Source organism: Aspergillus ochraceoroseus, assembly GCF_002846915.1.
Source record: "Aspergillus ochraceoroseus IBT 24754 chromosome Unknown P175scaffold_9, whole genome shotgun sequence".
NCBI classification, from domain to species: domain Eukaryota; kingdom Fungi; phylum Ascomycota; class Eurotiomycetes; order Eurotiales; family Aspergillaceae; genus Aspergillus; species Aspergillus ochraceoroseus.
This window is the reverse complement of record NW_024468484.1, coordinates 781,020-807,840: the sequence shown is the minus strand read 5'-3', so window position 1 is coordinate 807,840 and position 26,821 is coordinate 781,020. Positions and strand designations below refer to the sequence as shown.

The 26,821-nt window shown below is 49.2% G+C and overlaps 13 protein-coding genes across 13 annotated transcripts; 7 read left to right on the top strand and 6 right to left on the bottom strand.

Annotated features, from left to right (window-relative positions):
- Window positions 1–159: 159 nt before the first annotated feature.
- P175DRAFT_0504653 (putative C6 and C2H2 transcription factor RegA-like) lies at window positions 160–3,370 on the top strand. The gene is made up of 8 exons (XM_040897921.1): window positions 160–372; window positions 429–483; window positions 535–779; window positions 835–1,077; window positions 1,124–1,905; window positions 1,965–2,099; window positions 2,150–2,274; window positions 2,328–3,370. The coding sequence occupies exons 1-8, from the start codon at window positions 249–251 to the stop codon at window positions 3,361–3,363; spliced, it is 2,745 nt and encodes a 914-aa protein (XP_040749293.1). The 5' UTR covers window positions 160–248; the 3' UTR covers window positions 3,364–3,370.
- Window positions 3,371–3,796: 426 nt separating this feature from the next.
- On the top strand, window positions 3,797–5,136 carry P175DRAFT_0512093 (uncharacterized protein; the record flags this gene model as incomplete). Its single annotated transcript, XM_040898635.1, has 7 exons — window positions 3,797–4,030; window positions 4,126–4,315; window positions 4,356–4,442; window positions 4,505–4,603; window positions 4,626–4,711; window positions 4,740–4,843; window positions 4,905–5,136. The coding sequence occupies 7 exons, from the start codon at window positions 3,797–3,799 to the stop codon at window positions 5,134–5,136; spliced, it is 1,032 nt and encodes a 343-aa protein (XP_040749292.1).
- Window positions 5,137–5,785: 649 nt separating this feature from the next.
- ddiA (putative DNA damage-inducible v-SNARE binding protein Ddi1) lies at window positions 5,786–6,824 on the top strand. The gene has a single exon (XM_040897920.1). The coding sequence runs from the start codon at window positions 6,083–6,085 to the stop codon at window positions 6,665–6,667; it is 585 nt and encodes a 194-aa protein (XP_040749291.1). The 5' UTR covers window positions 5,786–6,082; the 3' UTR covers window positions 6,668–6,824.
- A 1,211-nt stretch (window positions 6,825–8,035) lies between these two features.
- On the bottom strand, window positions 8,036–8,888 carry P175DRAFT_0445369 (EXPERA domain-containing protein; the record flags this gene model as incomplete). The annotated part of the gene is made up of 4 exons (XM_040894278.1): window positions 8,036–8,106; window positions 8,238–8,390; window positions 8,519–8,713; window positions 8,816–8,888. The coding sequence occupies 4 exons, from the start codon at window positions 8,886–8,888 to the stop codon at window positions 8,036–8,038; spliced, it is 492 nt and encodes a 163-aa protein (XP_040749290.1).
- Window positions 8,889–9,408: 520 nt separating this feature from the next.
- On the top strand, window positions 9,409–9,944 carry P175DRAFT_0535640 (uncharacterized protein; the record flags this gene model as incomplete). Its single annotated transcript, XM_040900241.1, has 2 exons — window positions 9,409–9,594; window positions 9,741–9,944. 2 exons carry the CDS (start codon window positions 9,409–9,411, stop codon window positions 9,942–9,944), a joined length of 390 nt encoding a protein of 129 aa, XP_040749289.1.
- A 573-nt stretch (window positions 9,945–10,517) lies between these two features.
- On the bottom strand, window positions 10,518–12,654 carry P175DRAFT_0560585 (uncharacterized protein; the record flags this gene model as incomplete). Its single annotated transcript, XM_040900993.1, has 5 exons — window positions 10,518–10,790; window positions 11,979–12,071; window positions 12,139–12,320; window positions 12,401–12,541; window positions 12,571–12,654. The coding sequence occupies 5 exons, from the start codon at window positions 12,652–12,654 to the stop codon at window positions 10,631–10,633; spliced, it is 660 nt and encodes a 219-aa protein (XP_040749288.1). The 3' UTR covers window positions 10,518–10,630.
- A 395-nt stretch (window positions 12,655–13,049) lies between these two features.
- On the bottom strand, window positions 13,050–14,139 carry P175DRAFT_0535638 (uncharacterized protein; the record flags this gene model as incomplete). Its single annotated transcript, XM_040900240.1, has 4 exons — window positions 13,050–13,367; window positions 13,434–13,606; window positions 13,953–14,067; window positions 14,128–14,139. The coding sequence occupies 4 exons, from the start codon at window positions 14,137–14,139 to the stop codon at window positions 13,050–13,052; spliced, it is 618 nt and encodes a 205-aa protein (XP_040749287.1).
- Window positions 14,140–15,370: 1,231 nt separating this feature from the next.
- P175DRAFT_0445387 (TauD/TfdA dioxygenase family protein) lies at window positions 15,371–16,728 on the top strand (the record flags this gene model as incomplete). Its single annotated transcript, XM_040894281.1, has 3 exons — window positions 15,371–16,053; window positions 16,178–16,512; window positions 16,616–16,728. The coding sequence occupies 3 exons, from the start codon at window positions 15,371–15,373 to the stop codon at window positions 16,726–16,728; spliced, it is 1,131 nt and encodes a 376-aa protein (XP_040749286.1).
- A 1,302-nt stretch (window positions 16,729–18,030) lies between these two features.
- Window positions 18,031–22,341, bottom strand: P175DRAFT_0445042 (putative non-repetitive nucleoporin; the record flags this gene model as incomplete). The annotated part of the gene is made up of 5 exons (XM_040894261.1): window positions 18,031–18,639; window positions 18,702–19,331; window positions 19,386–19,474; window positions 19,529–22,000; window positions 22,056–22,341. 5 exons carry the CDS (start codon window positions 22,339–22,341, stop codon window positions 18,031–18,033), a joined length of 4,086 nt encoding a protein of 1,361 aa, XP_040749285.1.
- A 454-nt stretch (window positions 22,342–22,795) lies between these two features.
- On the top strand, window positions 22,796–23,413 carry P175DRAFT_0535635 (uncharacterized protein; the record flags this gene model as incomplete). Its single annotated transcript, XM_040900239.1, has 2 exons — window positions 22,796–22,935; window positions 23,008–23,413. 2 exons carry the CDS (start codon window positions 22,796–22,798, stop codon window positions 23,411–23,413), a joined length of 546 nt encoding a protein of 181 aa, XP_040749284.1.
- Window positions 23,414–23,539: 126 nt separating this feature from the next.
- On the bottom strand, window positions 23,540–24,852 carry P175DRAFT_0382817 (uncharacterized protein). Its single transcript, XM_040892972.1, has 4 exons — window positions 24,446–24,852; window positions 24,260–24,374; window positions 24,015–24,196; window positions 23,540–23,963 (listed from the first exon to the last, which is right to left on the bottom strand). Exons 1-4 carry the CDS (start codon window positions 24,560–24,562, stop codon window positions 23,667–23,669), a joined length of 711 nt encoding a protein of 236 aa, XP_040749283.1. The 5' UTR covers window positions 24,563–24,852; the 3' UTR covers window positions 23,540–23,666.
- Window positions 24,853–25,082: 230 nt separating this feature from the next.
- P175DRAFT_0504643 (5-formyltetrahydrofolate cyclo-ligase) lies at window positions 25,083–26,060 on the top strand. Its single transcript, XM_040897919.1, has 2 exons — window positions 25,083–25,585; window positions 25,654–26,060. The coding sequence occupies exons 1-2, from the start codon at window positions 25,147–25,149 to the stop codon at window positions 25,773–25,775; spliced, it is 561 nt and encodes a 186-aa protein (XP_040749282.1). The 5' UTR covers window positions 25,083–25,146; the 3' UTR covers window positions 25,776–26,060.
- On the bottom strand, window positions 25,597–26,398 carry P175DRAFT_0504642 (small nuclear ribonucleoprotein E). The gene is made up of 3 exons (XM_040897918.1): window positions 26,230–26,398; window positions 26,088–26,178; window positions 25,597–26,020 (listed from the first exon to the last, which is right to left on the bottom strand). Exons 1-3 carry the CDS (start codon window positions 26,371–26,373, stop codon window positions 25,968–25,970), a joined length of 288 nt encoding a protein of 95 aa, XP_040749281.1. The 5' UTR covers window positions 26,374–26,398; the 3' UTR covers window positions 25,597–25,967.
- Between the last annotated feature and the right edge of the window lie 423 nt (window positions 26,399–26,821).

Here is a 26,821-nt window from a genome sequence, read left to right as displayed (position 1 = left end):
GTATAACTAGAGTATAACTAGAGTATAACTAGAGTATAACTAGAGTATAACTAGAGTATAACTAGAGTATAACTAGAGTATAACTATAAGTATAACTAGAGTATGTACTTGATAGTTCTCCGTATTCCACAGTATAATGTAATGTAGATCCCCCCCCAACATTTCCCGTCCGTCCCTCTTTACTTCCTCCCCCTCAAAATTTACATCCTCTGTATCCTCCCCTCACATACAAATGCTGTCCTTCCACCATGTCCGATGACTCGCAGCTCCAGTCTACCTCCAAATCGCGTCAGGGCTACTTCAAATGCGGATTTGGTGCCTGTCGCAAAAGCTATAACCGTGCTGACCATCTCATCCGACATGTTCGATCACGTTGGTACTGGAAGCGCTCTCTCTGATTCAATCATACTGACTACTGCACTGACTAGATACTCGAGAAAAACCGTATGTGTGCCAGGTCTGCAATAAGGGATTTTCCCGACCGTGAGCCTCCTCTTCCCCAGATATTGGCTCCCTGACTAATACCCCGGAAAGGGACCTGTTAAAGCGCCATGCGGCTGGCCATAGCAATAGCCATAGCCATGCCCCCGATCCCAGTCGAAAGCGACCGGCCTCATTCGCGAAAAACGGCCGCGTATCCCAGGCCTGTAAAGCCTGTGCGACCTCGAAACTGAAATGTGACGAGGAGAAACCCTGTCGTCGCTGCCGCAGTCGGAAGCTCCACTGCGATTGGCATGATGGGATCTCGAACGAGGCTCCTGGGTCAGCAGAGCAACAAGGTACGTCTTTGCTGATGAATGTCGTGGATTCGGGTATGCTGATAATTTGGTATAGCTTTGAATGACGTCCAAGATGACGACGACCACGACCACGACCACGACCACGACCTAACTTCGCAAATCGATTCCCCTCCCCCGCAGAATGCCATTTCGTCTCCGATTCACCGGGGTCTTGAGAATATTACTGACCCGGGCAGTTCCCGCCATATCGTCACACCAGATGTCTCATTGGAGAACTACCTACCTCTGCAACCGAATTCCGCCCCCGAAGACATCATCATGTCGGTGGCATACGAGGGTAGGATGCGTGATTCTTGGTATTCAGTCGACGCTGACGATCACAGATAACACAGTCTCTCCGCTTATGGATCATGACAGCGGCATCTTCAGTGTCGACGGAACCTTTTTCCCCGAATTCATCCCCGACTCGTTGGTCATGCCTCTATCGCGACCTGGCGAACTCGACCCAGCAGCCTTCCCTCCGACGGATTACATGCATGGCCTCTTTGATCATAGCCTGAGTTGTGACTTTGACTTGACCGAGATTGACGTTGGCTTGATTGACCGGTACAACGCTCAAGGCACGACGACGGTGAGTGCTATGACTCAGGTCCCCGATGAACCCAATGATCGTTTTGATACAGACAGCGGCGGCATTGCTCTCGGCGCTGAAGCCTATCAACGCTCGTCGCTGTCAGCCTGGAAACCAGCGCACGAGGACCACGCTTTTGCCAACCAAGGCGATCTATCGGTCCCCAAATCGATCGACAGCCCGGAGACGACTGTTCGTGCAGACCGCCAAGTTCTTTGCGATCGGCTCTCCCCCGGCAGTCGGGATCTCATTCTTGGTATGGTCCTCCAAACTAGCCAACGGGCCAACTTGGGTCGAATGATGAAGTCGTTTCCAAGCACAGAACTCCTCGATAGTCTCATCCAAGACTTTTTCGCTTTTCAAAGCCAACAGGTCGACACGTGGATTCATGGGCCTACGTTTCGCCCCAATGAGCAAAATGCCGATATGTTGTCTGTGATTGCGGCCGCGGCCGCAGTTCGGTCAACTGTCCCAACCATCCGGAAGTTGGGTTATGCGCTGCAAGAAGTAGCACGTCTACAGATGTCTGTGAAGGTGTGTCCTGATTTTCCTTTACCGCATGTTTATCTAGATTTGCCTCTTGACGAGTATAGTATGAGAACGACAATACGACTATCCGTGACCTGCGTGCATCGCAGACCTTCGCGTTAGTGATCGATATTGGAATCTGGAGTGGGAATAGGCGAAGGACGGAAATTGCTGAAAGTTTCCAGCAGCCTTTGTTGACGGTATGCTCTGCGAGTCGTCTTCAATATGCATGCATGGCTGATTATAACAGATGCTGCGTCGCGGACTTCGATTCCGACGCTCCATCTACCTCCCGATCATCCCACTGCTAGAGGATACACCGGAAATCCTGGAGCGCAAATGGCGCGACTGGGCGGAACAAGAGTCATTCAAGAGGTTAACTCATTTCCCACCCAGATTTCCCTAACAATTGTGGCTGACGACGGCAGACTGGCCCATCATCTATTCTTGCACGATGCTCAATCAGCCTTGATGTTAAATGTCAACCCCCTGATTTCCTATTCGGACCTCGAGCTTCCATTCCCGATGATCCGTCCGTTGTGGGAAGCTAGATCGGCAACAGAATGGAGGGATATATACCTAGCCACTGCAACTCCTGGTGCAGACCGACTACCGTCGCTGGTGGACACATTGAGGGATATGTCGCAGTGGCAGGGACGGATTGACTACCAGCTCTCAGGCTTCGTGATTCTGCATGCCATGGCGGCGCTGATTAGCGAGTATCATCGGCTGAAAATGATTTCCCAGGGCAACTCCAAGCACTGGAGCGCCCTCGTAATCAGCTCACGACAGCAGGAGCTATCTCAAGTTCTGCAGCATTTCCGTATGATCTGCTGCGAATGGGCGAATATGCCGGGACCGGAGATTTCTCTGGTGTACGAGGTGATCTCCATGTTCCTCTTCATGTCCCTGGAAGAATTGCAGCTCTTCGCCGGCAAGGAGGACAAGAAAGAGGCGCGACGGGTGTATAACAGTGCGTTGGAATGGATCAATAGTGCAGACTCGCGTCGCGCCGTCTGGCATGCCGGCCAAGTGATCCGGGCCGCCAAGGCCATGCCACCTGGATCGCTAACCGGGTTCCTGGCCGTAGGCGTGTACTACGCCAGCCTTGCCTTCTGGTCCTACAGCGTGGTATCCAAAGCACAAAACACTAAGGTGGCTGCCAGGAACCCGGATCCGGACCCGCGTCTCCGCGACGACCGGTGGCCCATGGTCTTCCTAGACGGCGAGGAAACCACGGACGTGCAGAAATTCATCTCCTTTGGCCGGGGGTGTCCGGCTCTTCACGGTCTCCAAGGCCCCGCAGTAGTGGCTGCTGATCCTGGGCTGATCATGGATGTAACACGGGGGCTTCTGCGGGCGGACGCCTCTCCCGACGCGCTGCCTCCGTTGGTTCAGGGCCTCTGCCAGTTGATGAAGGATTTGGGCACCGCGGCGCGATCCAGTTCAGTCCCTTTGCCCTAAATCGAAAGATAATATAATAACATATATACAAAAAAAAAAAAATAAAGCTTATTTTCTAGTCCTTCTGTCTAGATGATCATGATGGTTTGTACAATGATTCCTTGCTTACTAGCATAGTTAACAAGCTCTAATCCTTCCATTTATATTATATTTCTTATGAGACTTTATTTATTGTCAAACTCTGGATACTCCTCTGTACTCTGTATAATATTTATAGATCTAGATGGATCGTAAAAGCTCCACTTCTGGAGGGATTTCTGCCCTATGAGACCCGCTAACCCGAAGGGGCTTAGTATCGGCACGGAAGAGCCGTGGTTCCGCGATAACCCCGTGACCTCATCTGCGGTCGGCCAATTGCCAATCTGGAAAAGATCCAACTTACATATAAAAATCAGCATAATGCACTGACTATGCTTGTAGCGCTGCTCCTCAAATGATTTCAAGGCGTGGTATCTCCTCCTGGAGCATCCCACAGCTGCCCACCACTTGCAACTTCGCCTCCTTTTCACGGCCTCGGATCGACCAGTTCCGGCATACTACTACTGTTGATGCTGAGCCTCTTCATCGTTACCGAAAAGGTGGCGACCATCCTATCGCGTTGGGAAGTTTTCTGAGGGACAAGAGATACAAGATTTTGCCCAAATTAGACGGGGGAGGCTATTCGACGGTTTGGGCTGCAAGGGACCGCAGGTTATAGTTACAAACTACACTTGCTGGCTGCGCTTCTGGCTTAATCAGCACTAACTTGCTCATACAGAAGAGGCTTATGGGGCTGTTAAGATCTGTATTTCTGCACGGGAGAATAGTGAAGCAAATCGAGAACTCCATGTCATAAAGAGATTGGCATCTATTCACCCTTGCCCTCAGCACGTCGTGCGCCTGCTTGATGACTTTGATTTATCAGGCCCAAATGGAACACATCAATGCCTTGTATTCGAGCTCCTAGGGCCTAGTATCCCTGATATAATCGACGCACACTTTCCCGGTGGCAGGCTTCCTGGCAAGGCCGCCAAAACCATTTGCAAAACAGGCTCTTGGTGGACTAGACACTCTGCACCAACATAATATTGGACATGGAGGTAGGTCATACATGCTTGCATATTTGCATTCAGGAATCATATCTGATACTCACATAATATAGACATCCATCCGCGCAATTTAGCGCTTACTGTACCTTGTATGAACAATATGCCTGAGGAGCAATTTATGGAGATGCTAGGGAAGCCAGAAATCGGGGCATGTTCAAAGGAGCGATGGAAAAGCTCTAGAACCTGGTGTACCGAACTATATTGTCCGGCCTGCCTCGTACTGCTCCCTCCCTTGGCCGTCGTCAATGTCAATCAAGCTTGTAGACTTTGGTGAATCGTTTTTTGCAGACAACTATTCGGCAAACTCTTCACACCCCACTACCAGTTCGGGCGCCTGAAGTTATATTTGAAGAACCCCTGGACTATCGTGTAGATTTATGGAGTATGGGCTTGTCTGGTAAGCAAAATTACCAAACGTTAAACAACCTGGAACGATATTAACGACCTTGTTAGCTTTTTGAGCTTTTTCGTCGGCCAGCCGCCCTTTGACAGCTTCATGCTAATCAAACGCAAGAGATGGCAAGACTCGTGCAGGACAGCGGATGATGAATCTGCCGCAGAAATCCCAGGACCTGCATTGCAAGAGTGGTTAGAAGACATGTATTTTGATGGTGCGCGAAACGAAGACTTGACCAAGGATGATATAGTTAGCCGTCCACCAGGGAGTCAGCGAGGGAAATTCTGACCGTCACAACTGACCTACGGAATATATGATCGCTGATCCGAGATATTTCATGCATTCTATTCCTCAGACACTCATGCGCTACATTAGTCAGAAAATACACTATTGTGACAATTCCACTCCAGTAAGGATTCGCCCTGTCTTCGTGTGATTGTCCGTCCTTGATCAGGATTGCATGATGCCGGCCTTGTCGGAGGAACTTTCCCAGCGAGTCTCTTTGTGAGGGGATTTATTTGTAACTTGACTAGTACATTATTCGTAGTTTTGGGTATATATATATATATATATATATAAGTTTGATTCTCATTGCATAAATGATTTGGGTATAAATCCAGACTTAAGATGACGACGCATTGTGGCCCGGGTGGTTGCCTACAAGGTCCAGAAACCGAGCGGGTTTTGTCGGTGGTTGTCTTTTGGTTCCTTAATATAGATAACTAATTGCTTCTTCTTCTTCTTCTTCTTCTTCTTCTCTACTTTTCTCTTCCTGTCTGTCTCTACTCTCTTTGCTCCTGTCTGCTCTGAAACCCCGCCATCCACGCCCCTTCCTTCCCGTTGAAGCCAGCCACCTCTCCTCCACACCTGCGCTATATAATCCTATCATCACCAACTATCCTATCCAGCCGCTTCCAAGAACAATCACTCCGTGTGGGACTTCGTCAACTGTTTCCTTCTAGCCTTCCGTGTACGATAGACTCCATTTAATCTCTCTCGTTCCGGGTCCGCCTTCACCCCCTCAACGCCTTTCAACCTTGTTGTTTTTTTTTTTTTTTCCCCCGCACCAGACTGAGCCACAATGTAAGTCAACCCCCCGACCATGCATGCCACCAACGGCAAGGACTCTGGCTAATAAGCAGTTCCTGAGACATCATGCAGGCGTATTACGGTGAACGTGATCCGACCGGACCAGGCCGACCTGGACTTGATTCCCTTGGTGGTGGGCCCGGATATGACAATTGACCTCCTCAAAAGCATCGTGGAGAGTGAAACATCGATTCCTCCTTCCTCGCAACGACTCGTCTATAATAATCAGCTCCTGGCCGATGATTCGAAGACTCTCGAGCAAGTCGGGATCGGAGAGGGAGATATGCTGGGGGTTCATGTGATGGTTCGGGGTCCTCCTCCTCCCCAGCCTCGCCCCGCGCCCGGCCCAAGTAGCTCCCTTGCTGCCCAACAGCACACCCAGCGACGACAGCAACAAATGACTCCAGACCCCGAGATGATCCGCTTGCACATCCTAGGCGATCCCCGCGTGCGCGACGCCGTACGACAACGGAATCCCGAATTGGCTGAAGTGGCCCAGGACCCTCAGCGATTCCGGGAGGTGCTCACCGCGCAACAACGGCAGGAGGCCCAGAAGGAGGCGGAGAAGGAGGCGCGGATCGCCATGCTGAATGCCGATCCGTTCAACCCCGAAAATCAGAAAGAGATCGAGGAGATCATCCGTCAGAATGCCGTCACGGAGAACCTGCACAATGCCATGGAGCACCATCCAGAGTGTAAGTCAAAGGTCGCATGGGCCAAGCCAGGATGAGAGATGCACACCGCTAACAGGTACCCCCCACACAGCCTTTGGTCGTGTAACCATGCTGTATATTCCCGTCGAAGTCAACGGCCACAAGCTCAATGCCTTCGTCGACTCGGGCGCCCAGGTCACCATCATGTCTCCCGAGTGCGCAACCGCGTGCAACATCATGCGCTTGGTAGATACCCGTTATGGAGGTATTGCGAAAGGCGTTGGTACCGCAAATATTTTGGGCCGCGTCCACTCCGCTCAGATCAAGATCGGGAGCTTGTTCCTCCCGTGCTCATTTACGGTCATGGAAGGGAAGCATATCGATCTTCTCCTGGGGTTGGACATGCTGAGGCGACATCAAGCGTGTATTGATTTGAGGCAGAATGCCCTCGTGATTCAGGATCAAGCCGTTCCGTTCCTCGGCGAGGCCGACATCCCCAAACACCTCATGGAAGAATTCCAAGACGAGCCTGTGGTCAAAGGTGCGGATGGCGCCGAGGTCGGCGCTCGAACGGGTGCCGTCACCCATCCAGCCGCCAGCGGGCAGGGGTCGAGTGGTTCCAACGCAGCCGCGGCGATATCTTCGTCCCGCCCAGCTCCCACCCAGTCATCGCGCTGGCCGCAGGACTCCGTAGCGAAGATCACCGAACTTGGATTTACTCGCGAGGAGGCCATGCGGGCCCTGGATGCAGCTAACGGAGACCTGGACGGGGCGATTGGGTTCCTGATCTGATCGACCTGGCCCATGTTGGACATGGAATCCCAGGCTATGTTTGGCGGCATTTGTTCCGGTGCCAGGGTATTCTGCCCGGATCTCTTCCAATTATTGTCTGGTATTGGTGGAGTTGATCACTTTACTTGCTGCACTCCGCAGCCCCGGGTTTCCAAGATGACTGAATATTCTAGAATAGGTATCTCCGGTACCCGCTGTATTCATTATTTATTCGAAATGGTCGGCAGGCGTTTTTTTTTTTTTTTTATCAGGCTAGAAGCCTATGATTGGGATTGACTAGTGAATTTGCGGCATCAGTTTTTCTTTTCTTTTCTTTTTTTTTTCTCTCTCTCTCTCTCTCTCCATATGTATGGTCCAGAAACTTTTGCGGCTGTTTACCCTATCCTCTACTTATTTACCACGTCTTTGAAAGGATCAAGACTCTGTTGGAGAATGACAACCACAAAGAATAAGAGTCGATTTTTTTGTATTATTTGATTACTGTCCTGTATGTATATTTACATATATTTGGGCGATATGATGATGATGATCACACCACTCGGATAGGCTTCTTCGGACCCCGGCCAGGAGAATGAGTGGGGAGATCCAGTGATACAGACCTCGTTCCGGAATAGGTATGCGAATTCGAGCGCATTCACAAGCTCTGCGCTGCTCTACTCCTGTTTCGGCTTGGGGAGCAATCTGCCACGCAGCCGGAAGAACATATCCAGCGCCATCAACCCGCCTAAAGTGAGGTTAGCTCAGGTTCCGATCCTCTTCAGACCCAAGGTTCTCAGGTCCAAAGTAGTCAAAGTCAAGGATAGGAGGAGAGGAGAGAGAAAAGGGCAGTGAGAAAGCGAAGGAACAAAAACCTACCGAGAGCAACATAGGGTCCGTAGAGCATGGTGATATTTTGCTTTTCAGTTACGGTGCGATCATCCCAGCCCCATACTTCGACGAGGCAGGTCAGCGAGGTGAGAAACGATTGGATCCCGAACACGAGGAGGTGAACTGGGACCAGGGGGTCATCTGTAGGTATATCGAGTAGTCAGATATCGTATGGTATGGTATGGTATGCCAGCGGGAGTCAAGACACAAGAGCCAAGATTAGAATCCGCACTCCTGCTATACTCTGAAGCATGGATTGCGGTACATACCTCGGAGCAGCGCGACTAGAGCCCACGCACTCAGCGGGACATGGTAGCATAGTTCCATCCATATGTAGCTCGTGAACCAGGCCGGGACGGGACCTTCGAAGAACTTGTCGCGGAAGGTCTCGATGTAGTAGCTGCGCAATTGGAGAGAGAGATCTGTCCTGAGGAAGGACGGGAGGAGAGGGACAGTGTCAACCACTAGCAGATATCATTCCATGCCGGTGTTAGTATTGTTGTTGTCGCCTGTCCTGTCCCAGGTTACTCCGTACAATCAATAGCATACGAAGCAGCAACACTTACGAAAGATGATAGGAATGTGGATTGCAAAGAACCCGAAATAGATTAGGTCGCGTTTTCGGCTCCAAAGATCCATGGTGGGAGGAGAGAGACGATTATCTACAGAGATTATTGGGAAGAATAAAAATATTGCAACAAGTCCAGATTTGAGGATGTTGTCGCGTGGTCATGTGATGTGACTGGGGAAAACAAAACAACAGAAGCTGAAGCTTAGTTGCGTGGGTTTATATTCTAGATGAAATCTGTATATATCTTGCAATATGTGGCATGTTCTTCATAAGCTGTACATCTTCTAACTATTACAGTGTGCTTGCATGGTGATGGTTGCGTTGACTCCCAACTACCCAGAACAAGGCCGAAGAATATATAGATAATCTTCCGGATTTTGAGGCAGGCAGGGCTTCTATCGACATGAGAGCATAATCCGCAGGCTCTAACAGCTGGGTTCAAATCTCGTACGGGCCCATTGTCGCTAGCCTATCCAAAGCTGATTTGTGGGTGGCCAGGAGGAAGAAGTGCCTTGTTCGGATTTATTGGATTCATGCTGATCCCTCCGCGTGGAATTGCGCATGTTTCGGCATCTTTCTTTCTCGATAATGGGTGGCCACATCCTCCATCTGCCCTCGCCGCTGCTAAGTGTGGACTATGACGAAGCGCGTCTGGTGGAAAAGAGTGCTTGCCACGTACTGGGGATTGATACAGCGCCGGTGGAAGATATCCTATCCGACCTCCGCAGTAGAGAATGGCCTAGAGGACCATGGATCTCATCAGCTCGCACAAAGGTTTTTGGTAAGGGGGGGGGGGGGGGGGGGGTTGGAACAGTCGAGGGCAGACAGTAGGCGGGATTGCTGCTGACGGACAGCCTCGACTTGATTGGACATACAGCCAAGTTAGTAGAGGGATCCCCCAATTGCTGCATGGACTATAGGTCCCGAAACTGACCAGCGAGTTTTTCAGTGTTGGCGATTCCAAGACAATCGTAATCCATCCAAGCCACCGAACGGACGCAGAGCGGCTAGGGATAGGTGCTACTGATGACTTGATCCGGCTGTCCGCAGGAACGGAGCATATCGATGACCTGATCAAAGACCTGGACCAAGGCCTGGAAAAGGCTGCCGCAGTGCATCCTTGAGGTATATATACTCCGTACACACCAGAGTTTGGCACAGAGATGACCCCGGGACAGCCAGCTCTGGACCTCGCAAAATAAGAGGGGGGATGTCAGGCATCAGTACCTAGCTAGGGTGGTGGGGTACCTAGGTAGTGAATGTATTGGGAGTAAGGAAGAGCCCTTTGCCCATCCGTTTCGACGATATTATTCCTGTGGTTATGCGACTGTTCAGCCCTAAGTCGGAGGAGATCCCGTTGGTATCATCTTGCCTCGCTTTCTGGTCTTTTCTTTGCTTTCCTGTAACTAGTCAATGCTTGATCAATCTAAGAACTTGCTTGACTCTACCTCTACGGAGTACTTTGACCCGGACATGCGGATCGAAATGCCCCTGGGGCCTGTCCTGTACCCCCTCTCGTAGCTTCCAGGGTTGTGGTTCCCGCTTTCAGGGGGTGGTGATAAGGGTGCAGGAGGTTGCATTCACCTCCTCTTATATAGCTCGCAGTGTGGGTCCTGTCAGTTATATAGCATTTGCACAAGCAACATATCCTAAATAATAGGTAGATGTGACGTATAAATTACGGAGGATGACCTTGTACCTAGGTATCAATTTCCAGCCATGTAACTGGGTTCCCTGTGCAGCTTCGATTCTTATAGACCCATAGCTTAAACTGTCCACCACCCTTAAACGATACTGGTTGCAACCCTGTTCAGGGAGTAGCATTGGACCTGATGGCGAGGTTGTAGATATATACCAGCGGGGGTGAGCTCAGTGGGGGGGAGGGAGGGCCACTGCGGAGGCCGTAGTCATCAGGGCAGAGAGTCCAAGAATGGCTAGGACGAGTCTCCGAGGACATTGCTTCGAACAGGCTGGTGTGGTTCTGTACGCCATGCTTGCTTGGATGAGGCGAAGGCAATGGTATTGGCAGTGGGATCTGTCTCGCGGAGTCCTGGATCGATTCCGCGCAGTGTGTTGGTCACAAATGAAATGTCTTCTTCTGATACAGGGTTTCGGGGGGGGGGGGGGGGGATTTAAAGAAATAATAGTCATTTTATGGGATTGGGCTAATTCCCTGTGGATTGGAAGGGTATAATACTATGTACCTTCCAACGTTCATAAATAAATAAAATCAACCCACCTAATACCATACTTAAGAATATACAAGAAATTCCAATTACCATCACAGAGCAACCCACAGGAGGATAGTCGGCAAGGAGTAGTTGAAATGGCTTATAGCTTTGACTCTATCCATGTCCAGGACAGGTTATGATTCCCTCACCCTGGTCAATGACCATTTGTAGTTCCTCTAGACCGCGATTTTGGCAGATCTATTGACACTGGATTAGACGAAGCGACAAGCAGACCATGCTGAAAGCAGAATAGAATACGAAACAGTGAATGATATAGAAAATGCAGGGAACACTCAAAAGAGATGCTACTGTGAAAGCATTGCATACCACAAGCGAGCAGCTGCGTAGAAGCGCGGGGACCATAGGACCTCAGACGAACAGCTCAACGGTTGAAGAGACAGGTACTAAAGTATCTCGTTTGTCAGACCATTGTATGTGTATAGCCTTAAAGCTATGAGGTAGGGAACAGGCAGTCAGGAAGTAATGTTGTGATAGAGCGGTATTTCATTTCTAGTGTTGTTGTGTGGTCATGTGACTGGGATCGTTGTGGACAAAAAAACATCACTTCTTCTTCTTCTTCTTCTTCTTCTTCTCCTTCTTCTCATCTCCAGCTGTTCGCCAGATCCAAGCCGATGGGAAAGCAAAAAAAAAAAAAAAAAAAAAAAAAAACCAACTTAAAGATAACACAGAAGTCATCCTAAGAGGATAATTGCTTTTTCAAATGCACGCGTCTGAGATTCCCTAAGCATAGCTTAAGCTTAGCCGCGTGGATCGTATTCTGTACGAAATCCGGTTGTATCGGTTAGTAAAGTTTAGTGTGTCTCAAATGAGATGTATAGTCTGAATAACTTCTTGCTAACACACCACTTTGCTTTTTTGGCCCTTTTTGGCCTTGCAGAATATCTCAACCTGGCCCTTGAAGCTTACCGGGTTTGTGGAACATGAGCCATATTCTCACGTCCGGAGCCTGGGGTCTGGAGAGTGGGAGATTTTAGGTCCGAATACGACGGACGACCCATGCTGGCTGATCGGCCTTGGTTTTACATTATCAGTGAGGCATATAATAGCCAAAGAAGGACCCCCTCACCGCAACTCTGGACTTTTGCCAAATCCATAAGTTGGGACGGAGAGGTGAAGTTCGAGTAGTGCAAAAGTCCGTGGGAAAGTCCAGGGTGTCAACTCAACCCCCCCTCCTCGTCCTGGAAGTACTTTGCGGTCTATGCCATCCTGGACCGGAAATCGGTCTGATTTCATTGTTACCGTCAGGTACTACAGGGATTGTCGTGTCTGTATCTGTTCCCAGCAGGAAGGATGCGTTTCTCATATCTTTCAGCCATCAGCATAATCACAGCATGCAGGATCCAGCCTAATAACCCGATCGAGCAATTCCTCTCGAACTTCCGATGGCCGATTTCTGCCACTAACGCTTTTGTGAACTTGGCCCGGCCCGCCCTCGAATTCGTCGGGGCAGGCAGGCCACGGGAAGATGGCTTTTAGTGTCAGACTATAACCCACCAACCCAATCATAGTCCATTTCGTGCCATCTAATAGTCTCGAAATTGAAGTGGGCTAGTCCCCAGAACCCGAGAAGCGCTCCTCTCATATTACCTTGGCGGTAGTTTCCCCGGAAGTTAGTTACAGAAGTTTGACCGCCGGGAGTTACAACCTACAAGGGACTAACTAACTACTCCGTACTGCGAATTGTTTTGTCAAGTTGCCACCTCTTGCTCATTGGCATCATCAGCCTTGCGACTCCTTCGTCATTCCTTTGACATTTCTTGAGCTAAGTGGATTCATGTGCAATGAAACACAATAAAACAACAGAAACCAAAACAGAGGACAGTATTGGGCGTCCTTGGGTCAATTGATTTCCCATCCTATTACCTCGAAAAAGTGGCGACCTCAAGATGAGCTCCCGATTGTAGTACATGTGAAGTTCATGGTAGATACCGACAAATGATAAAGATTTTAGGCAATATGTCGGACGCTCGGTTCATTTCATTTCGCAGTCTCGGTTGAAATTTCATCCCCACTCAGGTTGCTGAGAGACCACCCAGGTTCTTCGAGCGAATCTGGAATAACAACGGAGCCTGCACACTGTGCGCGGTGCATGCAGGTTAAGCCGTCTCTGGGTATTATTACGCTTATCGGAGCAGACTTAGCTGCGAGCGCTTCCTTCGAGGCTTCGATGGGTCTTCGAAAACGGCCTGGAAAAGTTTCTAGACACCCGAATTCGACAGATACATAATTTTCTGGCTCTCCCCAGTCGAGAAATGTACCGTTGTGGGGAACACTGGATAAACTACGGGCATTGGACTGTATTTCCGAAATGAGATGGGCCTGGCTTGAAACAAGCGCATCGGCTTGGACTGTCCCTCACACCCTAGTCGAACATGCTGAAGACCAATGATATCGAGAAACCGAGGGCAAGGGAGTTGATAGATAGGACTTTTCTCTTACAGGGACAGCCACAGACCTCCCATCTCGCAAAACCCATGTGCGACCCTGGAATTCCGCTTCGTCAGGGGGCGCAAGTCTGGCCCAGCGATGACGCTCTCATTGATCAGGATATCAACTCGTTGACTGGGGAAGCTACAGTAGTTTCCTGAGGACCCCTTGTTCGGCGGAGATGAATACCCCGGTTCAATTCAATAATTTAAGGTGCTACCAAGGCCAAAAAACATCGCTCGATCTCGCCTAGGCAATAAAACAATGGCAAAAAGGCCAGATACATCGATTCCTTCCAGACTAGTGTCGCACGGAGTGTGCTTGCTGCATTATACCTTATCAATCATTTAAGAACAATTTACTCTCCACCAACCGAAACTCAGAAAGAGTTTGTTACTGCAGTATCCGTGCAGCTACTGTCTATGTATGTACAGGACTGCCGTAATTACTTACCGATCGTGGTTGCATATGTGGAACATCCAATAAACCCATCAAGACCAAGGTACCACAAGGGAATAGGAGTCCTTGAAACCGGGATTTTACCAACTTCTCCCAAGCCATGCAAGGGCTAATGCAAGATAGCAAAGCTACCGGGAGCTGCTGCTGCTCTGCTCAGGCAGCTAATTACCGCGGAGGGCATTTTCCTGCGATCCAGCGCCAACCCGTTATAGTGCACGAAACAGACTCAAAAGTTAATAGTTAATGTATCGGGCTAACTAACGAGCATGCTATACGGTTCCACTTGCCCGTCCTCCTGCGGTCTCTCGGCTTTCTTATCGTTCGTTCTAATTGCACCAGACCGAGCGGTGAAACTGCGCCAGAAGTGGACGGAATGAATACAGATGCAAGTGCCAGTCCCCCGGAACAGGCCGGGAGCAGAGACAGACGAAGGTGCTTAGTACTGTTCCAATCGCTGGAGGGAAGACCCAATCATCCTGATAATCGCGTCCATGAGGGAGGTACTATGGAGTATCGTTGTTCGATACAAGTTGCAGAAGTTGTGAGGTCGACCACCCGAGGATGACCCGTCGCAGGCCTCTTTCTCTCTCTCTCTCTCTCTCTCTCTTTCTCTCTTGACCGCCTCTCTTTCCCTTCTTGTGGCCATCGCGGACTCAACTCCGTATGATGCTCCTTTCCTCCTATTACTCCGTTCTGTTCCTTTTGCTTCTTCAAGTCCTTCCCTTCCTTTGAGTGGCTTGCTGGCCTGCGTATGCCCCTCACCCGCCCCCCTTTACGACCTCCGTTCCAATCTAGATGTTCGTACTTCATCCGGCACCGACATACCCCTGCTCGCCCTGGCATCGCAGAAACGCCTTTCTTTTCTTTTTTTCTTTCTTCTTTCTCATTTTTATTTATTTTTATTTCACCTTTTTTTTAGAAAAATAAATCCGTCATGGATAACCTTGCGCATCTCCATTGCGAGCTTGTCGGCCCGGAGATGAAAGGGATAGCAGTCTGAGCGAAACCGCCCCGGTAGGTGCACATATGCTATGCTGCTGCGACCATATCGTTTGATTCATCCACTCAATCCTTGAGAAAGAGCTTTATCGCGATGACGAGGTTATGTGGAGGCGGCCTTTGATCACAAAAATTTATTTAACTATCCTCGTCCTCCACCATTTTGGAAAAATTGACTCCTTCTTGACATTATTTCCTTTCCCCAAGGAATTGACTTAGGCCTTTTATCATCCTCCTTACCTTGCTTCGTCGTGTATCAGTCCAGTTCTTTGATAGCCCTGGGAGCTATTCTGGAAGTAATCTTTTATATACCTTTCCCTTCCCCCTTCATCCTTCACCATACCTAATAAAGGGGGGGCGCACAAAGTCTCCTGACCATAGCTATATCGACATAATCCCTCCGATTATTCACAATGCCCTCCCCAGCCCCTTTGCTAAGGCCCAAGAAGGCCCAACCGGTCAACGCCCCTAAGGAAGATGCGCCAATTAACTACGACATCAACATCCCTTACGTGGATGTCACCAAGGAATCTCACTTGCGCACTAGGTATCCTGAATACCTCCCGACATGGGACAAGATGTGGTTTGATCCACTCCCCCATTTCGATTATGATGACCCTGCCCTGCGCGTCGAAGACAAATCCAAACGCAACTTGTTAACTCCCAATGCGAAAGTGACGGAGATCCAACCTCAAATCGGCAGCATCATTGAAGGTGTGCAACTGAGCCAACTCTCTGCAGCCGCCAAAGACGAGCTTGCGCTCCTTGTTTCCGAGCGCAAAGTTGTCGCTTTCCCTAACCAGGACCTGATCGATGCTGGTCCCGCCGCGCAAGCGGCCTTTATGAGTTACTTCGGTAAACCGAATTACCAGCCCGTCTCAGGTACCGTGCGCGGTTACCCTGGGTTTCACATCATTCATCGCGATGGGAACCGGGAAGAAATCTCACGCTTTTTGGAGCAACGCACCACCACTACACTCTGGCATCAGGATGTCAGCTATGAGATCCAACCACCAGGATATGTGATGCTAGGTTTGTTGGAAGGCCCTGAGGTTGGAGGTGATACTGTTTTTGCTGCAACCGATTTGGCCTATAAGTGAGTACCCCCATACGTTGCTTTCCTCGTCTTGTTTCAGAAAAAAAAACCAAAAAAAAAACTTATTTTTTTTGGTTTTTGTTTTCTCTCGTCAACTACAGAGCAGAGCTAATCTCCTGCGCAGGCGCCTCTCCCCCACTCTCTGTTCATGGCTGGACACTCTGAGCGCTGTCCACTCGTCTACAAAGATGATTAACCATGCCCGTCTTACTGGTGGCTTGGTGCGCAAAGACCCTGTTAACACCGTCCACCCGTTAGTCCGCATTCATCCCGTAACCGGGGAGAAATCCTTGTTTATCAACAGGGAATTCATTCACAAGATCGAGGGCCTCAAGGAGCCCGAGCAACAATGGTTGCTTGATTTTCTCATGCAGCATATTATCAGTGGGCACGACTTCCAAGCTAGAGTACGATGGCAGCCCAGGACTATCGTCATTTTCGATAACCGGAGCACGATTCGTAAGTTGTCTTTTCATTTGTGTTTTTACCATGCATGCATTAGCACCACAAGCTATGGAACTAGCACGTAACTAACTGTTATTTTCCCCCCTGCTTGAAAAAGATTCGGCTATTGTTGACTATGTTGATGATGATTATGGTGCCAAACTCCGCCATATCTTCCGGCTGTGTGCCTTGGGCGAAAAGCCAGTCCCCGTTTACGACGATTTCGAGTAAAATGCACGCACGGTTTGCAATAAATCAGCAGACGAAAGAACGAAAGAAAGCAGAAAAAAAAATTGCTTCTCCTCTTTGGAAAGTAATATATTTTAATATTGCAGGCGGCGGGACAAAAAATTAGTTTTCTACTTTTCTTAGTTCTTTTTTTTTTTTCCACGCTCGGGGAAGAAGGTCGTCAAAACCAAACCCCTTCCTTCCCTCGTCCCCCTTTTTTTTGGGACCTATTTCCTTTATCTCGCCTCGGTGACTTTGCTTGGTCTCGCATGCATGGCGCTGATCCTGCATGTGCCTGTTCTGTCATCTTTCTGCGGTGATTCCTTTTTCGCTGCTGCTTTACGCTGCTTACTTGCAGGAACGACACCTTGCTTGTTTTTTTTTTTGTTTTTTGTTTTTTTTTTTTGCGCCCTTCTTATCTCGTTGATACCTCGGTCCGGTTCTGATAGACGGTTTTATGGCTTTGTTTTTTGTTTTTTTTTTTGTTTTCTTTCTTTACTTGATAGTACTTTTTTTACATTGCGTTGCTTACCTCTCTGGTTAATTATTTAGACTTGGTCCTTTTCTGTTGCTGATAGACTTTTTGCGGGTTCTTTTGTTTTTTTTTTTTGGCTTTTTACTCTCATGTCTGGATATGTTGCGGCATTTTACTGAGTGAGCGTCCTAATGAAAATAATAGATAGACGATTTGATGATCATATTTTACCTCTTCTGTTCCCTTGATCTCCAACTCGCAATGACCATATCTAGACAGGTACTCAAAAAGAGGACGATGACGGTACTAGTCGTACATAGGTACTGTACATTTCTCCAAGTCCCGTTATAACTGCGAGTGCAACTATGACTATGACTGCATCTATTGGCCCAGACTCTGATTCTCGAGAAGAGAATACTAGAGAGAAAAGAAAGAATCACAAAAGGGGAGGGGGAAATAAAGGAAATTCGCAAGCATATAACAGATTCCAAACCAGCCCTTCCTGCATCGTACAGCCTAGTATACCATCAAATGCTTCTCCAAAGTAAATAAACTATAGTTCATGGGATGGAGGGGAAAAAAGAAAAGAAAAGAACGCCATTTTTTCAAAAAACTGGCTTTGTAAAAACGCACTCCAATCGGTCATCAGGGAGAAAATCAAGATGCGGTGGGAAAGATAAAAGATAATTATTGATGCTATATTCTTCTCGAAATATAGAAGCACAGGAGAGAGAGAGAGAGAGAGAGAGAGAGAGAGAGAGAGAGGTAGAACGAAAAGAATGAATAAAGGAAGGTTTCATTACCGTCAATGAGTCAGTCACTTCATAGAATCACCGCAAGATATCCTGAATTCTGGCCCGCAGTTCATGCGCTACCTGCATCTGCTCCGAAGTGATCCCGCCTTGCTGGAGAAGAACAAGCATTTCTGAGATGCGCTCCGCGACCACGTCGCTGCCGAAGACGATTCCGCCCAGGCGCACGGTATCGTGGAACCAGTGCTGGATTAGGTAGAGCAGGTCCTTGGCAATGAGCTTGCGGTTAGAGCCGTGGAAGGGGGCCTCGTCCGTGTAGTACATTGATTCGAGGACCGAGTAGATGGTCTCGTGCGCAACGCCTAGATCGAGGAACACGTCAATGACCCACGTTGGCGGGCCGACACCACGCTGGTGTTCCAAGGCATATCGTTCAAGCATGGGGAGGAGGGTCGGGACCGGGAAGATAGTTTCCGACATCCGAAGCCGACTGCCTAGGCTGCGCACTTTCTCAATTACAGCCTCGTAGGGCTGAGGAGAGCCGCGCGCGACGATTTCGTCATGCAAATCCTGGAGCAGGTGCTGCCATGTAGCTCGGATATCTGCCGGGTTGCGATGATCAGCAACAAAGAAGATCTGCAGGCAAATATCGTAGTAGCTGGCGGGGTCGGCGTATTTGTTAAAGATCTGGCCAAAAAGTTAGCATATGTAAAGCGCCAGGGTAGGATTCCCGCGAGCTGGTTCCATACGGTAGTTATATCCAGAATTGGTCCGTCCACCTCCTTAAGAATTTCCGCTTTCTGGTTGGGTTCGATTCTTTGATCATCCTTTAATCGTTGAAGTAAATCATCCTGAATGTTTGCAACATCGATGAACCCGGATATTTCTTGTAGCACCCGCTGCCTGGATTGCCGCCCTACATCCTGCGTAAAGGTTGAAGCGTTGGCTCTCGCTTGACCAAGGTACTCAATTCTCCGGCTTAAAGGAAGAACAAAAGAGCTTCGGGCAAGATCGAACTGGACCTTGGCGGCTTCGTAAAACCGCTGCGATTGGGTATAGTATCTCGACAGGAGGTCAGCGTGCGAAATGTCATCAGTCGATTTGCGTTGTAGATAGATAACCACAAATGAGGAATCTGTTCTTAGCAAACGGTCGTTCCAGCCCTGCTCTAGATACCAGTCATACAAGCTCGTCAAGAACACCTCATCAGTTGAGTCTGAAATGATCCCGTAAGCCTCGTTCTTGCGTTTTGAAATAATGGTTAGTTGCCCATCAACGACACCGGGGTCCTGAGCCGCCAGTGTATCAACCGCAATGATGACCTTGAAGATCAGGTCGTAGCATTGCTTCCTGAAGTAAAAGTAGTCTCGTCGTGAATCCTTTACTACTTGTTAGCACCTCGAAAATAATAAGAAGGTAGCTGCCGAACTCACCTGTTCTGGTCTGCCGTCGACAATCCACGACAATGCCATGTTCGCCTTGTCTGAGCGAGCGGCAGCGTTCAATGCAAGTTGGATGGCGCCTAGAGAAGACAGTTTAGAAAATTCACCCGACGTGATAGGGCATTAGAACATACCAGCAAAGAACTGGTTGGAAATATAGCTTTCCACCGCAGATACAAGATAATCCATGGGTAGGCTGTCGGACACCTGCTGGAACAAGTGTAAGCTTTCATTAAGCAGATTGCGGCCAAGTTCGGAGTTGAACCCGGCTTCGGTGGCTCTTTTCAAGAGCTCCTGTGCCTTGAAAATGACCACATCTTCAGCGCTGCAGAAACTACCACATCGCCTGCGCAAGGCATCGGCGACTGTTTCAACATTAGATCCCTTGGCGATGTTTCGGTTTACAATTCCCTTGACCAATTCCTTTGCGATATCATGGCCTTTGCTGGTGCTAAACAGCTCCTCAAAAGTGAGTTTCAGGAAGCGCTGCTTGGAGTCCTCTGGCAAGAGCGCAACAATCTCTTCCACACGCTCATCAAACAAAACTAGCACAAACGAAATACCCTCAATGGTATGAGATACGAGCTGGACAAGTGAGTGCAGTGCCCTGTGTTCTGCCTGCAACGCAGTCTCTTCCTGTTTCGTTGACACGCGTGCCAAAGCTTCCGGACCGCTCAAGCCTTCGATAAAGGTCTTGTTCGACTTGAAAAAGTCTTGTAAAGCAGACAAATCCTTTTGAATACTCTGCAGTTTGGCAACTGAGAAGGAAGCCGATACGGTTTGTGCTCCATTAGGTGAGCTACCGACCTTGGCAATCTCCTTTTTCCAGATAGAGCGTATTAATCTCGAAATATAAAGAGCGATTCCCGCATGACGGGGTGAGGGAACGACAGTGTCAATTGCAGGAGTGGAATTATCCGCGACAGCATTTTCGTTCATCGTAGGTCGACCGCCATATTCAATGAAAACCTTGCGAGCGAACTCCAGAACTTCAGGGTCGTTTATTTTCGTAAGGCGCGAGTCGGTAGAAACCTCGACGCCTTGACCACATGCAACGGCAAGGGCCGTTGCGAGTGTTTCGCTCCGGCCATAAGTGCGAATGAAGTTCTTAATCTCGCCCTCTAATCCCTCGTCGCCGCCACTGCCACCGTGGCGAACTAGGGCAGCAAAGATATCAACAAGACGCCGTCGGCGGAACACATGGATACCTGTGTTGGTTAAAACAGCAACCTCAGCAGCTGGGTTGTCAAACTGAACAGCAAGTTCGTTGCCAAAGCCCCCTGGGGTCGTTGTTGCTGGAGTTGTTGGTGAGCTAAGCCCGACATCTTCTGCTCTACTACTCAGAGATAGCCAGATGCCGGTCTCCGCGGCCTTGCCAGGGATGACATTCTCTTGCGAACGCGCAACACGGCCCGAGTCGGGAGCGGAAATGAATAGCGTGTCAGTCTTTTGCATGGTATCCTTGCATGTAAAGCAAAAGAAATAGCCGGGGGGGTATCGAGCAGAGAAACGAGCGGGGTCCAGAGAATGAATTGGAACTTTCCCCGCCGTCGATGTTTGGAACCGCGATGGGCCCTGGAATCCAGTGGTTCCCGGACTTGCGGGGGTGTTGTCAAAGGGTGGTGTCTTCACGTAGTGCGCCTGCATGCTGGTAGGAGCATTTGTGCCATTTGGTGCAGGTGACCAGCTATAAGAGCCTGTAGCGCTCAAGTAAATCCGATAGCCAGTCGCAGTAGTGGCCATCAAGTGGTATCTCGATGCCTCGGCGGCCGGAATAGGGCTGATAGAGACAATCTTCACCTTGGAGTTCAAAGCCTCATGGGAGGCGATAATATGACCAACGTTGGCATAGATATCGAGAGCGGGCTTTGTGATGGCTAGCGCAAGGGTGCCATCCGGCTTCAGGTGGAATACTCTAATGGTAGATGACGAGGACAGGGTGTAGAGAAGTCGTCGGGAGTCGTCAATCTCCATCTGCTCGATATGTTCAAACGTCTTTTGCGTGAAACTCAAAGTTGGGGTAAAGGCGGACAGGCGCGAGCTAGTATGGTTCACCTTAGAGCACCGACCCTGGAACCACTTCTCTTCTTGTTGATATGTGAGCTCATAAACATCGTTGTCGGAAGAACCGCCGAAAAATATCCGACCAGTGGAGTTGCACGAGGCCATAACGTGAATATCCAGTCCACGAACGGGCGCTGACATGCCCGTCTGGTATAATGTAACCTGTCGAGCACCTCCAGCGGTAGTCTCACAGCCCATTCCCAACAAAATGACCTCGGCTGTCGTTGAAATAACCAGCAAATGGGTAATACTTGGTAAAAACACGCCGGGGCGAGGCTTTGCGAGCTTGACTGAGTTGATACTATTCGGCTGGTCTTCAAATCCAACCAACTGAGGATTAGGGTGCGTATAATCCCAAATGTAAAGAGCGTTGTCAATGGCAACCCATGCATGGTTCAGCTCTGCCAACAGTCCCATGCTTGTCGATACCTGTGCGAGGTTGTACTGGTCGAAGATTTGGTCGGGGATATTGTACATCTTGACCTTCTGGAAGGGGGCCCATGACGGGGAGACGGGAATATCATAGTCGGACGAAAACCCCTCTGTCCCAAGATTGTTAACGCTATAGGGTCCGACGGGCGCGGGAGCTCTACTTACGAGAGAGATAGCTATCAAGGTCCGGATAGCGAGCCTCCTGGGCCAGCGTATCGTTGACAGTTCGCGCTGCCCGCTCTTCGGTACTCAAGGTCTGAGTTTTCGACTTTGAGGCAGCTGGAGGAAGCTTGGGAAGTGAGGCGGGCGAAGCTGCATCTGTGGGGGGTACAACGGGCTTGGGCGAGGGCGGTTGCGGAGTCGGAACACTGGGGGGAGCAGGCGTCTGAAAGTAAGTGCCAGGAAGGGGTTTCTGCGGCGTCATAGCCGGTTGGAGATTGGGGTAGGACATGATGTCGTTCCGCGGCCTTTATGAGGCTTAATGAAGGTACTCGCGCTCCCCGGCGTGGTAGAGATTGGCCCAGCGCAAGGGCAGAAAAAGAAAAACAATTCAGCGAGAAAGAGAGCGGCCGGGGAGATGAAAGGGAGAAGGAAGCAGAAAGGAGAGGAACATGAATCAAAAGGAAGATGTGTTCCTGGGAGTGAGAACTGGTTGGTGCCAAATTAAAGGCAGTGAGTGTTAACTCGCAGAAAGCAAGTGAAGTGAAATAATAAGCAGGAAAGAAACAAAATTGTGCACGGGCCCGAGAAGAGTCAAAGTTGAGCTCTCCGCCTTTTGCTGCTGTTGCTCCGATCACCGATTCTGCCTCTTTATTTGACCTTGATTTCGACCCGGCGGTTTCAGTTTTGATTGTCTTTCTATTGCTATTTGTATTTCTATTGTTTGATACTGTCCTACCGTACCAATGTTCCGATCTCTGCGACTTGCTCCCCGCGTGGTCCGCTCTGCGCGATGGAATTCGACCTCCAGTCCAACCACGCCGCCCTTGATGGCTACACTCAGGACTGATCTGAAGACCGCAATGAGGGCAAAGGATACCGACAGGTATGGTTGATTTTTGAGGATTGCGAGTAAGGTTGTGTGTTGTCTGTATATGCTAAGCTATCTCCCACCCAGATTGAACGTCCTTCGAGCCCTTATTTCCGAGACAAACAATTCACAGAAAACCTCGTCTCCCATTCAAACAGATCTGCAACTTCTCGCATTGATCAAGAAACGGGTTGCCGCCGCGAAAGACTCGGGGCAGCAGTTCTTGGAGGCCAACCGACCGGACCTGAAAGAAAAAGAGGACAAGGCCCTCGCCATTCTGGAGGAATACGGTGGCCATGTGCAGACCATGGGCTTGGACGAAATCAAGCAGATTGTGTCCCAGGAAGTGTCCAATTTGAAGGAGGCCGGCAGGAAGGTTGAAATTGGAGGCCTTCTAAAATCCCTCTTTGCGCCTGGAGGCGCGCTGGATGGCAAGCCTGCAGAACGCTCGGAAGTCGCGAAGATTGCCAAGGAGGCCGTTTCTTCGGCTTGATTAACAATCTTTGCGTTCATGGAGATCAAACGCTAACTGTATATTCCTTCTGTATATTAGATCCCGGGATGGGTTCAGGTCATGCTATTAAAGCCGAAATCTCTGCGAGATCCCTGCGCAATATGATACAATAAACTCGAAGATTCTACCTGTGCCTATAGAACAAGAATTTCCCCTGACAAACCTGGCAATTGCCCAACCATTGAAACAATATCCTCTGACCTCAACCGAAGCAACGGAGAAGGTGATTCAATTAGGAGATCAATAGGACAATTCCCCCTAGGGTACTCATGAAGATTCCAATCCACAACCAGTGGTCGGGATCAACAAGGTCTTCTCGTCTCACCAGTTTCCTTACACTATATGGCGAGTCTGAGTCTCTCGTGACATCACGCTTCGTCTTCCCTGCCGTAACGGGGTTCAAAGTCATGGTGGGAAGCATCTCAGGTGGCCTGTAAACCAGGTACATCGGATGCATGGGTGCTCCATCGAACGAGTAGAGGTCCAACCGCAGATCATCATAATACGGGTCGACAGACACAGTAAACGACTATCTGGGGTTAGCAAAATGGACGCTAAAGTGGAGGGAAGGGGGGCATACATTGTACGTCTCTGTCTGATTGTACCTGGTATATACGCTCTTCAGCCCTCCGACACATGGATCTGAGAGAAGCTGGCGGCCGTCGACCGCGATAGGAGTCAGGTGTAGGGTTTGGTTAGCGTCGATTGTATAGGTGCCATGTTGCCATTGCATGATACCCTTGGGACAGGCAGGTTCTTGGGCTGATTATTCGACCCCCGAATTAGAACACGGCTCCGAACAATTTTCTTAGATAGTATACTGACGATTGGCAACAGCGCGATAGAATGCCTCCTCATAATGTCCATCGGCGGTAAAGGAGAATGATATTCCAGGAAGGTTTGGTTCGATGAATCTATCCTCAATAGGATCATAAAATTCCTATCAAAGCAAAGGTGTATTAGTGATGATGAAATTGATTGATGATTCCAAATAGAAGGGAGTAAACATACTGGTCCTGTTACAACCGCGCGAGACTTTGTTGTCCAAGTGCCTACAAGATCGGCAACGTTTCCGGCACTAGCAGCGGTAGCTAACAGGCTACTCACCAAGTAGTATACGGACAACATCTCTAGTCAGTGTTGAGACGAACAGACAGTAGTTAGGACGAGGTTGTTGGAGTCTAAGAGAGAGGGAGGGATAGCTCATTCAAGGGCGCAATCCAGACAGCCCTCTAGAAAGGGAGCACCTCTGAACGAACTGGCCCTGTCGATCCAGCCATGTAAATCACTGGTTGACATCCAGCAAAACAATGTAATACATAATGCAGATGCCAGGCCACCGCCCGATCGTTAACAATTTAAGCACTCTGGGGGTGATTCACCACGTTAAGAAAACAATCACCTTCATCTTCCTCTCTTCTCAACAAATAAACAAGATCATAACCTTTTCCTACCAGATATCCCTTCCATGTAAAGCTGCTCCTTCCAGTGGATATGATGGCCGGAATCCAAACAGCCAAAACGGATCTCCGCCGAAGAATGCGGGATGTCTTGCAGCAACTCCCCGCGGATTCTATCGTTAGTCAATGTCGGGAAACTCATCCTGTGCTACATGCAGCATACACTGACCTTCCATAGCTAGAATCGTTGCGAATAGGCTTTTCGCTCTTCCGGAGTATCAAAGGGCAAAAAGGATAGGGATTTACCTATCCATGCCGTCGGGAGAACTGTCGACATCGACCATAGTTCAAGATGCCTTGAAGAATGGCAAGGAGGTTTTTGTACCATATATACATACCGTTGAAATCCCATCGACCCATCAGAAAGTCTCCGTCATGGACATGTTAACTTTGGAGTCGATGGAAGAGTTTACATCTCTTACGCCCGATAAATGGGGGATTCCTTCTCTGACTAAAGCGCGGGCTCTCAAGAAGAAAAACTGTTTTGGGAGGGTCGGGATTTCGGGCGCAGAGAGCGACGAGGTTTCCGGGGATTCCTCAGGTTTAGATATGATCCTGATGCCGGGAATGGCCTTCGATCCCCAGTTTAGAAGACTAGGCCATGGCAAAGGTTATTACGATAGTTTCCTAGCCAAATACTCGAAGTGGGACACGCAAACCCAGCGAACCCTGGCCGAAATGCCTTTACTTGGTGAGAATCAATCAACCGTTCAATCCTTGGAAATTAGGAAAGCAATTAATATTCTGACTAAATCACAGTCGCCCTCTCTCTCAAGGAGCAAACGCTTTCCCCACCTGAAGAAATACCCGTTACAAGTCATGACTGGCCAGTAGATGTCCTCATTGTTGGCGATGACCAGTGTTTTGTGCGCCAACGGTGATCTTGAAAAGCCCAAAAACAGTTTCCTCTCATGTCCCCAGATCCGTCTATTCAATCGTGTGCATGGGACCCATCCTCCAGCGGTCAGGTGTAAATAGTTGGGATTAGATTTTCGTAACAGGGAGAAAATAGCAACGAGCTTTTATTTTAAATGGCAGTGGAGAGTTAGATGCCAAGTGAGGCGCGTTTCGAATCACTGAACAGCTTGGATGAGCGACACATTGTCACCCTTTAGCAATATCTGACCTGTATGCACATCCTGCGTCAGCATCACGGGCCATAAGCACCTTCAGGTTAATTCATTCATACGTACCCAGTGGTCGCCTCTTTTCCTCCTCACTTTTCGTCGCCAGTTTGACCTCGACGGCATCGTCAACGACCAGGTTCATGAACTCATCAAACCCCTACTCAGCTCGTCAGTAACATCCTCTCCGGGAATTGAAGGTCCCCCTTACTCTAATCTTTCCTTCTATCCGGAACGCGAGCTGCTCATACAGCCAAATAGAAACTGTCGACCGTTGTTGGAGGAGTTTGAAGATGAAATGAATGGGCGCAAGCAGTGTCTTGCGAGCAGCTCCACCGCCACCTCTGCCAGTCATTGTGAATACTGGGCGCGCAAAAAAAAAAAAAACCAAATAAATATAAAAAAAAAGACAGAGAAATAAAGTAATATGCAGCAGTACGAGATGCAAATCTCTACAAGCTGTAATGAATTGCAATAAAGAAGGGTGGTGGTAGCGTAGGTAGGGGTTGATGTAGAAAGAAAAAGGTGAATCCCAAGCTTCATCTGGCCGCGGATTCTCTCCAAAGCGGCTTCGGGGGAATTGTTGCGGCTCACCAACTTTTCCCTTCAAGTGGATCGTCACCACATCCCACTTCCGCTTCCTGTTGACCCTGCTTTTACCACCTTCCCGAAAAGTTCAACCTCCTTCTCTCTGTCACTTTTCCCCCATTTCAATCATTCCTTCTTTGCCCTTTTCTATAATTGTTTAATGACTGTTCATGACTAGAACTTCCCGCTGTTGAGCCTCTTGGCCTGGCTAACCC

Coding starts and splice junctions, on each gene's coding strand:
- P175DRAFT_0504653 (XM_040897921.1), top strand. CDS start 249: ATGTCCGATGACTCGCAGCTCCAGTCTACCTCCAAATCGCGTCAGGGC. Junction 373..428: donor CATCCGACATGTTCGATCAC/GTTGGTACTGGA, acceptor TGCACTGACTAG/ATACTCGAGAAAAACCGTAT. Junction 780..834: donor TGGGTCAGCAGAGCAACAAG/GTACGTCTTTGC, acceptor AATTTGGTATAG/CTTTGAATGACGTCCAAGAT.
- ddiA (XM_040897920.1), top strand. CDS start 6,083: ATGACAATTGACCTCCTCAAAAGCATCGTGGAGAGTGAAACATCGATT.
- P175DRAFT_0382817 (XM_040892972.1), bottom strand. CDS start 24,562: ATGTTGTCCGTATACTACTTGGTGAGTAGCCTGTTAGCTACCGCTGCT. Junction 24,197..24,259: donor CTATCGCGCTGTTGCCAATC/GTCAGTATACTA, acceptor TCGAATAATCAG/CCCAAGAACCTGCCTGTCCC. Junction 23,964..24,014: donor ATCAGACAGAGACGTACAAT/GTATGCCCCCCT, acceptor AACCCCAGATAG/TCGTTTACTGTGTCTGTCGA.
- P175DRAFT_0504643 (XM_040897919.1), top strand. CDS start 25,147: ATGCCGTCGGGAGAACTGTCGACATCGACCATAGTTCAAGATGCCTTG. Junction 25,586..25,653: donor GGCCGAAATGCCTTTACTTG/GTGAGAATCAAT, acceptor ACTAAATCACAG/TCGCCCTCTCTCTCAAGGAG.
- P175DRAFT_0504642 (XM_040897918.1), bottom strand. CDS start 26,373: ATGACTGGCAGAGGTGGCGGTGGAGCTGCTCGCAAGACACTGCTTGCG. Junction 26,179..26,229: donor GGATAGAAGGAAAGATTAGA/GTAAGGGGGACC, acceptor CGAGCTGAGTAG/GGGTTTGATGAGTTCATGAA. Junction 26,021..26,087: donor GGAAAAGAGGCGACCACTGG/GTACGTATGAAT, acceptor ATGTGCATACAG/GTCAGATATTGCTAAAGGGT.